The sequence below is a fragment of the Carex rostrata genome, chromosome 34, assembly GCF_964058835.1.
Source record: "Carex rostrata chromosome 34, lpCarRost1.2, whole genome shotgun sequence".
Taxonomy (NCBI): Eukaryota; Viridiplantae; Streptophyta; class Magnoliopsida; order Poales; family Cyperaceae; genus Carex; species Carex rostrata.
This window is the reverse complement of record NC_135951.1, coordinates 4452163-4464500: the sequence shown is the minus strand read 5'-3', so window position 1 is coordinate 4464500 and position 12338 is coordinate 4452163. Positions and strand designations below refer to the sequence as shown.

Genomic DNA, 12338 nt, shown 5'->3' with positions numbered 1-12338 from the left:
ATAACCAGGATACAAGTACGGGTATCGTATCGAATACAATACGGATACGGCGATACGGCAATTTTAAAATATAGAGGGGCAATTTAAAAAAAAATAGAGGATACGATACGGCTATTATATATTATTATATTTTATTAATTTAATATTTTAATTATTTATTAATTCAATACTTGTATTATAAGTAAAGAAAATATCATTTTGCCATGCAATATGCACAGTTTGCATACACTTCATAACAAACTAATAACAAACTAAGCTAATTATAAAACCGTATTATGTTACTGAGACTATGAATATATGAATGGATTTCTTTCAATAAAATTCTGTGTGTACAGTATGAAAACAGGAATTATGCCATACCTTTTGTAAACAATACATACGAATTATGCCACGGAGACAATATGAAAACATGAATCTATAATTATTAAACAAAAACATATCTTCTAACTATTGTAAAGCTCTATATGACAAAATTCACCAGAGAGGCAGAGACATACCATCCTTTCTAAAGAGCAAGATAACAGCTACCAGAAAAACTAAAGTTGTACCATCATGGTACCAAACAGCGTACCAGCATGATACATTATTACAACAACAGTTTTGAAAATCTAAAAAAGAAGACTCAAAATTGCATCTAGACCCCTTAAGAAAGGGAAAATCATCTCTTTTCTATCCTTGGATGAGCAGGGGTAGCATTTGGCTCAGTTTTACACATGCTCTAATACCATGTCCAGATATTCACTGGAGAATATGACCCATTGAATGATCCCTTGCAGAAATTGCCTATGAAAGATTTATTACCTCCAGCAGCAGCAGCTCCTGACTTGTCTTTCATCACCACATATTCCCACAATGGTGTGGAATCATTTAAAGAGCTTGAGGCTGTACTGCCCATGCTATTCTGGATTAAATACGAAGTAGACTGTATGATGTTACCTATATTAATGAAGAGAATGCATTGGGGCTGTTCATACCTGGACAACTAAAATAATGATGGGATATGCACTAAAAAGGTGAAATATTTATTTTTACAATGTATCAAATATTTTATAATTAACGGATATATTCAAAAAAAAAATTCTATGCAATAAAAGAACAAAATCATTAATTTGATTTCTTACAGTGTATACAAATAATAATTGAGATATGCATACAAAATCTAAATAATCGAATGCTATCTATCACATCGAGAAAACATTTCATCTTATTCCTTCCCAACAAAGTATTCAATATATTTCTAAATTTTTTTTTTTTTTTTGACATTTGTACATCCTAAACGATGGCTATCAATAATATAATTTGGTCTACTTTCATACTTCAATTCAAAATAAATTCTAAGATCGACTATCAATAACTCACTTAAGATATCTTTATTTTTGGCGAATCCCCTCCATTTTTTTAACAATGAAGGTGACCTCAAGTGACAACAGTATAGAAATTGCTATACATGTTGACCCTAAATTCACAAAATTTTGATATTCATCCATTTCTGCATTGCCTTGGCAGAAATCGCATGAATTCTGATCAACAGTATAGACATTGATCATACAACTTCTTCTTGCACACATAATATTCATTTGGAAAACATGCATGCCAATAAGTGCGTCTCTCTCTCTCTCTCTAGAGAGAAAGAGAGAGATGGACTAAAATGAGTCATGGAGTAAAACAAGTTTTTGCTCCATAGCACTATATTTTTATTTTAAAAATTCAAACAACCGATCTGAACCGCTCAACACGATCTCCATATTGAAATGTGCTTGAAGACCAAATTTTGCATTTTTTGAAATTATTTTACTATTATTAAGCCACTTTAAAAATTGCGGATCCGGTGGTCCAGAAATTTTTACTGTTTTTTACTGTTCACAGTAAAACAATGATTTTCAAAGTGGTATAATAAATAATAAATAAATTTCAAAAAATATAAAATTTAGTCTTCAAGCACTTTCAATATAGAGAACATGTTGGAAGGTTCGAATCAGTTTGTTTGAATTTTCAAAATGAAAATATGACATGGAGTACAGATGTGTTTTACTTCATGACTCACTCAAGTCAACCCCTCTCTCTCTCTCCCTCTCTCTCTCTCTATATATATATATATATATATATATTGACTAATATGTTTTCGGTAGCACTTCGGCCGAAGTGCTAATAATCTTAATTTCAAAAAATCGAATTCGAAACTTCGAACTAAGTAGATTATGTATTGCACTTGTAGAATACCAATTTTTACTATTTTAGAAAAAAAATTTACTTTTATTTTATGATTTATGAAAGATGACAAAAAATGGCTTAAAATATTGATAATTTTTTTTAAGCCATTTTTAGGTCATTTTCTTTTATTTTAATCGAATCATTTAATGACTAAACATGAAAACTTGCTTAAATACAGCTCTCAGATTACAAGGATGTTGCATTAGCAAACCACGTACATAATCACATCAACACAATCAAAGAGAAATAACTAAACGACAAAATTATAGAATCTCAGCATTAATACAACAAAAGTTTCATCCCAGAAACCACAACAATTTACGTAATAATCTAACAAAAGAGACGACTGGGGGGGGGGGGGGGGGGCAGCGAGAATCAAACCCATATAATTTCACCAATGATCTTAACATGAACAAACAACTTATTGATCAGCTGATCAACAAATCCATTATCATTTTTAAAACCAACATTTGATTAAAAAAAAAAAGAAGAAGAGCTAATCAGCTAAGGCAAAGCAAGACATTAATCATTTGTATAATACTAGCTAATACTTTAATTGTATGAAATTTGATATTTTGATCCAAAACATATATATCTATAAACTTACATTTTAATTTTCAACTTTATTTAATTTTTTTTTTATGATAGTGGACAAAAGCCCACGGATTTAATTAGTAAAAACGAAAACTACATAGTCAGCAGGTAGAGGTACCAACCACCTGGTACCAGACCTGACAAAAGCTGAAAGAGACTTTATTTTAGTTAATGTAACAATTTCAAATAGATCTAAGAAAGATTTCAAATTATGGAATATCGACTTTATTATTAATAGAATAAAACAATTGTAAAGAATTGAATTATTAGTTTGAATCTTACAAATTACAGTATATATGGTGAATTAATGAACTTATCCTATACAAAGAACTACAAAAGAGAAAAAAAAAAAAAAAAAAAGCAACAAAACTTTTGTATACTCCTGATTGATTAACTTAAGCTATTATTTTTTAATAACAAATCACTAATCTCATCTAAGAAGAAATTATATCTATCTTTTTTGGAAGTTGAGCACTTTGATGGAAACACCGAAGAGGACAGCGAACAGAGCAGCAAATCCAACTACCATAACTGCAACCACCGGTAGAAAATCGTGATGGAATCCAAAATAACTTTTCAAAAACCCTCTCACTGTTTCACCATTCGATCCTTGAAGCGGGTCATCTATGTCTCCGAATTGTGACGTGACCAACCCGTATAGTGTCCATGAGACGGGGCAGGCCCAGTAGTACCAACTCCACCATACTGGCATGCTCTGCAAATCAAAGGGCAATTTGGTCATTTTTTTTCACAATTAAAATGCTGAGATTTTTAGTAAGAAGATAGTAGAATTTGTTAAAAGAACTTACGGGCCGGGCGATGATAAATCCGGAGAAGACATTCCAAATGCCGTAAAATGCCGATGAAACAATGGCAGCAATGTTGTAACTAGGAGTCAAACCGACACAAAGCATCCCATAATATGTGAAGTAAAGAAGCGTGAAGTACATATAGAACAGATACCAGAAGAATTTAGCTGCTGTCCATTGAAAGTTCATCATAGAGTATACAATAACTCCATAAAGTACCGATTGTACCAGCACATATGGCAGCTCGATTGTCACCTGAATATGTTGCAGAAAGAACAGTTAGTTTAGTTTTTTTAGTTTTTGTTCTCCTATTTAACTTGTTATATTTTGTTATAATTAAGAAAGAAAGAAAGAAGATACCTACCTGTCCAAATGCATAGGGAAGAGCAGAGTACATGCCAGCAGCTCTTTCCCGATAAAACACAGATCGCTCAATGGCCACAACGGGTTGAACTGAAGTAGAATAAGAGATACCCATAAATAGCACAGCAGCATACATTGATCCCATTGCATTGAACAAGTCTTGTTGAGTGTTCCTTTTGCCTCCGAGGCGCCAAAATATTGTACCGAACATGAGAGCGATAACTACAGAGAAGAAGAAGCGAATGACAGTATAAGGAGGGTTTCTCCAATAAGACAAATGTTGTTTCCAAAGACACGCCATGCATTGTGTCACGAAAGATTGTGAGTATTGGGTTGGGAAATGAAGGTCACTTGTCCCGGGAGGTGGCTTGCTTAATTCCTTTATGATTTCTTTGTTACTCCTGTATAATTAGTTGGTTATATCAGTTAATTATTTATAAAATATGAGTAATTTGTTATTTAAGGATATTATTTATGAATATAACTTACTTGTAGAGTTCAGAATTCCGATATGTCTCCGCAAAATCGATCCCCAAAACTTCCTCTTGTGCAATTGTCGACACTTCCAACATCCATGTAGCAGGATTGTATCCATCCTTTATCTTACTAACTCCAGGAATTGACTAAAAAGATCAAAAGAAAACAATTAATTTCTCTTTTCTGATTTTTGACCAATAAAATTATGAAAATTTTATTCAGATTAGCCTACCTCGAAGTAACTGATTAGGTCTTTGGATTGGTGACCTAATGGACCGACATAAATCTCCTCACCACCTCTCTTCATCAGGAACAACTGCAATTAGATAGAAACGAGAAGATAAGAATCTCATGCAATGAATGTCAATTAAAGAAAACACAAAAATAATAAGCAAATAATTGATGTTTCTCACCTCATCGAAAGCCTCAAAGATATCAATGCTCGGCTGGTGAATGGTACAAACAACAGTTCGTCCCGTATTAACAGTATTTCTAACGGCTCTCATAACAATTGCAGCAGCTCTAGCATCAAGACCAGAAGTCGGTTCATCCATGAAAATAATTGATGGATTAGCAACTAACTCAACAGCTATGGTTAGCCTTTTCCTCTGCTCTGTTGACAGCCCGTTTACACCCGGTAACCCAACTAGTGCATTTCTAAGCGGTTTTAGTTCCACTAACTCCATCACCTCCTCAATGAACATCTATACATTTTTTAAACAAAAGTATTTAGAAAATAAAACAAACAAGTTATATAAAAGTTGAATATAGTTTTATAAAAAATATATTTAATAATGTGTACCGTACGTACCGTTCTAGTGTTAGAATCAACATCAGGAGGTAGTCTAAGCCACGCAGAGTAAACAAGAGACTCATAAACGGTCAAATTTGGTGAATGTATATCATTCTGCTCACAGTATCCTGAAACTCTTGCGAAAGTCTCCTGTTTCTTCGGGTAACCTGAGATGGAGATTTCTCCCTCGATGTACCCACCGGTTTTTCTACCAGCTAAAACATCCATTAGTGTGGTTTTGCCCGCTCCGCTAACACCCATTAAGGCAGTCAGAACACCTGGCCTAAAGGATCCGTTAACTCCTTTTAGTAGCAGTAGTCTATCTTGTTCTACTCCTTGTGTTTTCATTTCCTTTAATCAATAAAACCAAAAATGAATTATGAGAACTGGTAAAAAAAAATTGCTTGAGTTTGTGTAAAGTATAGAATATATCAAGGTAAAACATTTACCGCTGGCATATCAACAGAGTATCTCATATTGTCAAAGGCAACAGAGAGTGGTGAAAAAGGAAGAACCATTCCTTTCTGGTTCTGATTCAAGTCCGAATTTGAGGCCGATATAATCTCAGACATTTCTCCTGCTCTTGGTCCATCAAGTACCTCTCCAGTTACATTTGTGTGTTTCTCCTTCAATTCCTCTTCTGATAGACTTTGCTGAGCCTTACCAGCCGCTGTATAATTTTACAAAAAATAGTTGGTTTAGCACCATTTGACAAAAATGGAGGGTTGAAACTGTAAATCAACAACATTAACAAATGGTAGCACTTACGTTTGAGATAGCTCAAGGCCACAGTGAAGAAGAAATTGAATATGATAACGAATCCAATCAAAGCACCTACACCGATCCAATACCATTTTGCCTCAGTCGGCAAACCACGGTTTTTCAACACTTGAATTCCAAGATATTCTGTGGCTCCATCAGCATACTAAAAAAAAGAAAAAGAAAAAAACAAAGTTATAAGACATTTGATAAACAAGTTGAAATTGTATGAAACAAGCAAAATGAAATGTTAGCTTACATGTTTCCATTTGTGTCCCAAGAATTCATTGATACTCAAAGCATTCATCGCGTACATGAGGGGTGAGATCCAGTAGCCCCAAATCCACCAAGCCCTTATTTTATCTACATCCAATTTCAATTTTAAGCAGTTAGACATAAATGAACCATCTTTTGAAAACTAATTATATGAGAAAAGATAAGAAATATACCATGAGAAAGGATAAAGCCACTCAAAACTAGTGTAACCACCAAAGCAAATGAAGCCAAAGTATTAGCTACAACAGTGTCCCGGCCTAGTGATGCCATGAACCTAAACATGCCAGATGCCATCTGATTTACCAACATTAGTAGCAAATACTGCTTGAAGAACCTTCCCACATTTGGATCAAATCCAATGACATAGTAGTTCAAGAAGATGGTAACAGAGACCTCAACAAAAGAGATAGGTATCTTCAAAATCCAAGACGGGATCGTGTAAGCCCATGCCGGGAAAAAGAGATAGTCACGTTGTTTAAAAAACACAGGTAGTTTTATGCATGTCAATGCCAGCTCAGAGAAACCGTTGAACATGTGTGTTGACATGGCGAAGAACAGTGCACCCAAGTAAACAGTACCATCATTTGTAGTGTTATGATGCATACGCGTGCGGAAAAACAGAGTCATTGCTATTAAAGTTGTCACCATTAACTGAAATGCTCTGAAAATGTACACAAACGAGTTGCGCTTCATGAGGAGAAATTCTCTCGAGGTCAATGCCTTTAGTAGTTCCATCTTGCTTATGCCGTATTTAGAGGTGGTTAGTGCAGCAGGGTGGCAACTTGCCTTGTCGAACGGTACAGCTAACTCTGCTCTGAGCCTCTCACCAACATGGAATGATTTGAAAGCCTCTGCAAATTCACGTACTGGTACGTACTGGTATGGCCTGTGTCTCTGCCAGTACTGCTGCTGGTCTTTTCGAGATGTCACCTAAACCATCAAAGGTTACATATAATTAGTTTTTTTTTTCATGAATTTCAAGCAAGTAAATTTTGAAAATTATTTTTTCAGTTTACCTCTTGTAGGAAATCGGCAACACCTTTCCTTTGTGGGCACTTAAACCCCATGGATTCAAAAAATTCAAGGATATGCTGACGGGGCCCGTGGTACACGACATGGCCATCGGACAGGAGGATGATGTCATCAAACAGGTCAAAAGTCTCGGGTGCTGGTTGTAGTAGTGAAATAACGGTTGTTTGCCCCAAAATGCTAGTGATTTGCTTCAAAGACCTTACTATTTGAAATGTGGTGGAGCTATCCAACCCAGTTGAGATTTCATCCATGAATAACGCTGTTGTGGGTCCCACAATCATCTCACCTGTCGTGACACGCTTTCTTTGCCCTCCAGAAATACCTCGAAGCATCTCATCTCCTACAGTGGTATCGGCACATATATCTAAACCCAAAATCTGCAAAATTCAAGAAAAAATTAAGTAAAAAAAATAGAGAAAGAGGTGCTTTCGTAAATTATATCAAGAAGATGGATGTGATTTTTACCTTGAGCACATAATCAGTAATGATGCTCGTTTCTTGGCCTCCGGTTGATACTGCCTGGAATTTAAAAAAAAAAGAATTATGAAAATTGAGCTTTTTGTTTTTTTTTTCAAAGAGTGGTAACCAATTGAGCAATTAATACCTTCATATACACATCAAGATCAGCATCAGGTTTGATATTTGAAGCTTTCTCTCTCCTAGAAAGCTCAGATAACATATCTACACACATTTTCAATTACATATTAATTAGAATTTATCATACAATATATTGAAATAAAAAAAATAGATCTAGCTTTCTGATTTTTGTAAATATTTATACCGTATCTGGTACCGACACCCTGGACCCGGGCTGAGAAGGCTAGGGTTTCTCGTACTGTCATCTCAGCTATGTGCAAATCATGTTGACTTATATATGCTGCTGTTCTCTGTGCCACAAACTCATTCATGCCGTGTCCATTGAATGTAACCTTACCAGTAACCTTTAGTTCAGAATCTAGTTTTCCAGCCAAGGCCAGAAGAAGTGATGTTTTTCCTGAGCCGGGTGGTCCCAGTAACAGTGTCATCCTGGAATTTTGAAAATTTATAATTTATTAAGTAACCAACAAATCGACAAAAAAAATTTATATATGCAAGAAAGCCCCTCTGGGTTGGGAATATTATAATATAGTACCTCTTAGGCTTGATAATTCCACTGACATCATGAAGAATATTATGATGCATTTTCTTGCTCGGCAGCATGTGTAAAGCATTCACCATAGACTATAATAAAAGAAGATTGCAAAGCCATTAAATCCACTGTATTTGTTAAACCATGAATAATTAGTGAAAGTTGATGGACCAAAGTAGAAAATTTACCTCAAGAGAATTAATGGTAGCATTGATAAATGTTGGCAATCCCCTGCTTCCCACATGAGCTAATGCTTCAATATTCAAATTCTCATAACGAACCTCGATTGTTGGAAAATCGAGCCCAACACTGCAAAAAAAGCAAAAAATTATTTTCAAAATGTAAAGAAAATTTTGCTCTAAGGAACTTTTTCGTCGAACAGTTTGTGAGCGGCACACTTACCGGTCGATCCTCTGTTTCAACTTGATCAAGAAGCGTTCATTATCCTCCTCGGCAACACGCACCAGCCGTTGAATGAGTTGGTGCTTCTCAGTGATTCCAAGATTGTCTATGTTGATCTCTTTGCCGACACCTCCATCGATAAACAACCCCTTCTTCATGCGGTTGTAAGTCGGAAGCTTCTCCAATGCAGCCCACTTGAGCGACTCTTCATCGTCTTCTTCTCGAGTCGACGCATTTGAGAAGACGTCAGAAGTCGCCCGGCCGAACATTGATGCACTTCCAGCTCTTTGAAAGATTGAAGAGCTGTTGTGGCGTAGGCTTGGCAACCTAAGCGAACTACTCGAATCCATTTTAATTTGTTTCTTATAATTATCTAGCTAGGGTTTGTTTCCTTTGTTTGATTTGTTTGATTCCCTCTCTCTGTCTTTTTTTTTGTGATTGAAATTGAAAGAAGGGAAAGAAGGGAAAGAAGGGAAAGAAGAGATTGAATGAATCCTGAGAAATGGGGAAGGCATTTTATATGAGGCGGGAAAGGAGAACCAGTGAAGAAGGAGAGGGGAAAAGAAAGGTGACGCGCTGCAATTGTAAGATTAAAGACCGAAGACTCGAAGAGGTCCGGATACTCTAAAGTAACCTAAATGTTTAGTTTAAATCTGGACCGTTAAATCATAATTCGGAGAGATTTAACGATCTAGTTACAAACTCAAAATTTGAGTTACTTTAGTGAATGTGATTTAAGACTGGAAGAGATGGATGGTTGGTTGCATCGTTGGGGCTTCTAGAGAGGAGAAGGGAGACGAACGGTCAAATTTGGTTAGTTAAGGATTTTCTAAGACACTTGTTATGTGGAAGACCATGAGGACGATGTGTTTAATTGTAATAATTACTCTTAGCAATTATAGTCACAAGATTTGTAAATTATTTGAGAATTATTTAGGAATAATTCATTTTTTGTGTGATGACGAACCGAATGTCAAATTATTCGGTTGACCAAACTTTGACGGAATTATTTCCGAAAATTCGTGAATATTTCCTGAATTTGACGAATTATTCACTAATTTTTTTCCAAATTTTTCTAAAATATTTTTTTTCTTCCTTATAGGACTGAGATATCTAATCAGAATAATTGAAAATTATTCTCGATTGTACCCGAATTATTCTAGAATCACGAACTTTTAACTCCGGTGAACCAAACCTGAATTATTCAATTGTCACTATGCTTAGCATTACTACATTAGCAATGGGGGATGACAGTGATACAGAAAATCAAGAAAGACTGGAGAGCGTTCTTTACTTGTTGACCGTCACTTAGGGAGGCGTTCTCATAATTAATTTCCTTTCATTCTTTGATTCTGGAATGTGTGTTTTTTTTTTATTTGGGTCTTCTCTTTCCTTTCTAGACTCATTTTTTGGGCCTACTACATCAGACTTAGTCCTCCACAAATGAAATTTTGGAAAGTGTAAATGTTGAAATCATGTTAAACCATTCATTACACACACCTTTTTTTACGTAATAATAACAATAATAATAATAATAATAATAACAATAATAATAATAATAATAATAATAATAATTATAATTATAATAATAAGAGGAGGAATTCAATTACACTATTTTATGGTGATACATCTTGATACTATATGTGTATAAATTATTTTTTTCGATTTTAAAATTTAAAAAGTTGATCCGAACCATTCAACATGATCACAATATTAAAATGTGCTTGGAGACAAAAATTTACATTTTTTTTAAAATTGTTTATTATTTATTTAGAATTTCTGAAAATTAATGTTTTTCAATGGTTCAGAATTATTTAAAAATAATAATTTTTCAAGTGTTCAGTACGTGTGCAATAATAAAGAAAAAGAACAATGTCAGGTTCACAAGTAGCACAACCCAATTCAGGAGTCTTAAGCTTTCACCACCACTACCTATATACCTACCACACACGTACTGCACCGGGTGCCACCACAGAAGATCGACCGAGGATGGCCATAAGGTCTGAGGGTGCCAGTCAACAAGTTGGAAGATAATTAAAGTCAAGGATGCGGTTCGCTTGGGTGGTCCCGTCTTTGGTTCCGGAGCAGATGATGGAAAACGTGCGTGTGTGTCTTCATTATATTTATATAGTACAAAAGAGGTGTACTAAATAACTAATGAAAACTTGACCTTTCTCATCCCTTTGTCTTTTTTGTTAAAAAAAGGAGCATTATTTATGTATTTAGGACTGTTTTTCACAAAAATCAAGGCTATAAGAAAAAAAAAATATATGTTTGAAAGAACTTGAGAGGGACATGATGACAGTGACAGGACACACACAGGCTTATCAGGCCTTGGTCAATAACTTCAATTGGGCTTTTCTGAAATGAACATCAGAAATTGGGCTTTTTCACAAATTAACGGATTTCTTGTGTGTTTATAAGAATGTTATAAGAATTTGGTTAAATATTTCGAACAACAACGACAGATAGATGGGTCCGAAGAAAAAGTCTCGTTTTAGACTCCTGAATTTGGATGCATTTCGGATTTATGGTCTAAATTGTTTGAGAGGACAATAATACAAATTACATTACTAATTATTTATCAAATATTTTTGTTCCTCTAAATAATACAAATTATATTATTTTAACTATTATCTGAATAATATATATTATCCACTTATTTTACTATTATCCTCTTATTATCCACTTAAATTTACCAAACGTGGCTAAGAGAACCTGACAGAAACAGCCAATCACAATTCAAATTAGTCATTGTTTTGTTTCTTAAAATTCATTAACAGGGGGAGGTGCATGGTTTCTCATAAGCAGCAATCTTCTTTACGATCGCAAGTGCATTTTATATTTTATAATATAATTTTCAAAATGAAATAAAATGCATTTTATATTTTAGTGCACAAAATGAAACGTGAAGGCCAGATAGCTCCAAACGTTAAGAATACCTCCATCGTTCTTCTCTACTCCTTCAGTCCTGAAGAAGAATAGCTCCAAACGCTAAGAATCGATCACAAACATCAAGAATCGGTCCCAAACATCAAGAATCGGGGAAGAATTGCTTGACTCGACCGGTTTTAACCGGGTTTTCAATAAAAAATCACAAACCAACAAACTCGGTCGAAAATCAGATCGCCTACGGTCGATTCCGGTCCGACTCGGCCGATTTTTCCTTCTATGAATATAACATTATCATAAAAAATAACATATATATCACGTCGGATTTCGGACTAGAGGAAATTATTCTGCATTGTTCTGCCTCATTTGTTTCTTATTTGAATATTAGTCTATATATGGTAAACCATTTCTAAAGAGCAAACTTAATTGACCTTATCTAATCTGCTCTTGATCTGTTCTTTTCATGCATCGCTACCAGTTTCTTAGAGATATTTAATCGAATCATTTAATTAAAGACTACACATTAAAACTTGCTTAAATACAGCTCGCAGATCACAAGGATGTTGCATCAGCAAACCTCATATATACATAATCACATCAA

At 34.7% G+C, this 12338-nt stretch overlaps 1 protein-coding gene across 1 annotated transcript; it reads right to left on the bottom strand.

The window, feature by feature from the left end:
* Positions 1–3007: 3007 nt before the first annotated feature.
* On the bottom strand, positions 3008–9406 carry LOC144548922 (ABC transporter G family member 44-like). Its single transcript, XM_078297642.1, has 18 exons — positions 8846–9406; positions 8632–8752; positions 8447–8535; positions 8096–8340; positions 7919–7995; positions 7780–7833; positions 7299–7691; positions 6456–7212; positions 6266–6369; positions 6016–6172; positions 5697–5917; positions 5266–5598; positions 4868–5158; positions 4687–4770; positions 4467–4600; positions 3979–4378; positions 3615–3869; positions 3008–3520 (listed from the first exon to the last, which is right to left on the bottom strand). Exons 1-18 carry the CDS (start codon positions 9193–9195, stop codon positions 3257–3259), a joined length of 4329 nt encoding a protein of 1442 aa, XP_078153768.1. The 5' UTR covers positions 9196–9406; the 3' UTR covers positions 3008–3256.
* Between the last annotated feature and the right edge of the window lie 2932 nt (positions 9407–12338).

Excerpts from the sequence above, each read along its gene's own strand:
- LOC144548922 (XM_078297642.1), bottom strand. The coding sequence starts at position 9,195 with ATGGATTCGAGTAGTTCGCTTAGGTTGCCAAGCCTACGCCACAACAGC. Across the intron at positions 8,753-8,845 it reads TTGAAACAGAGGATCGACCG|TGTTGGGCTCGATTTTCCAA; the intron begins GTAAGTGTGCCG and ends CTTTTTTTGCAG. Across the intron at positions 4,771-4,867 it reads TCTTTGAGGCTTTCGATGAG|TTGTTCCTGATGAAGAGAGG; the intron begins GTGAGAAACATC and ends ATCTAATTGCAG.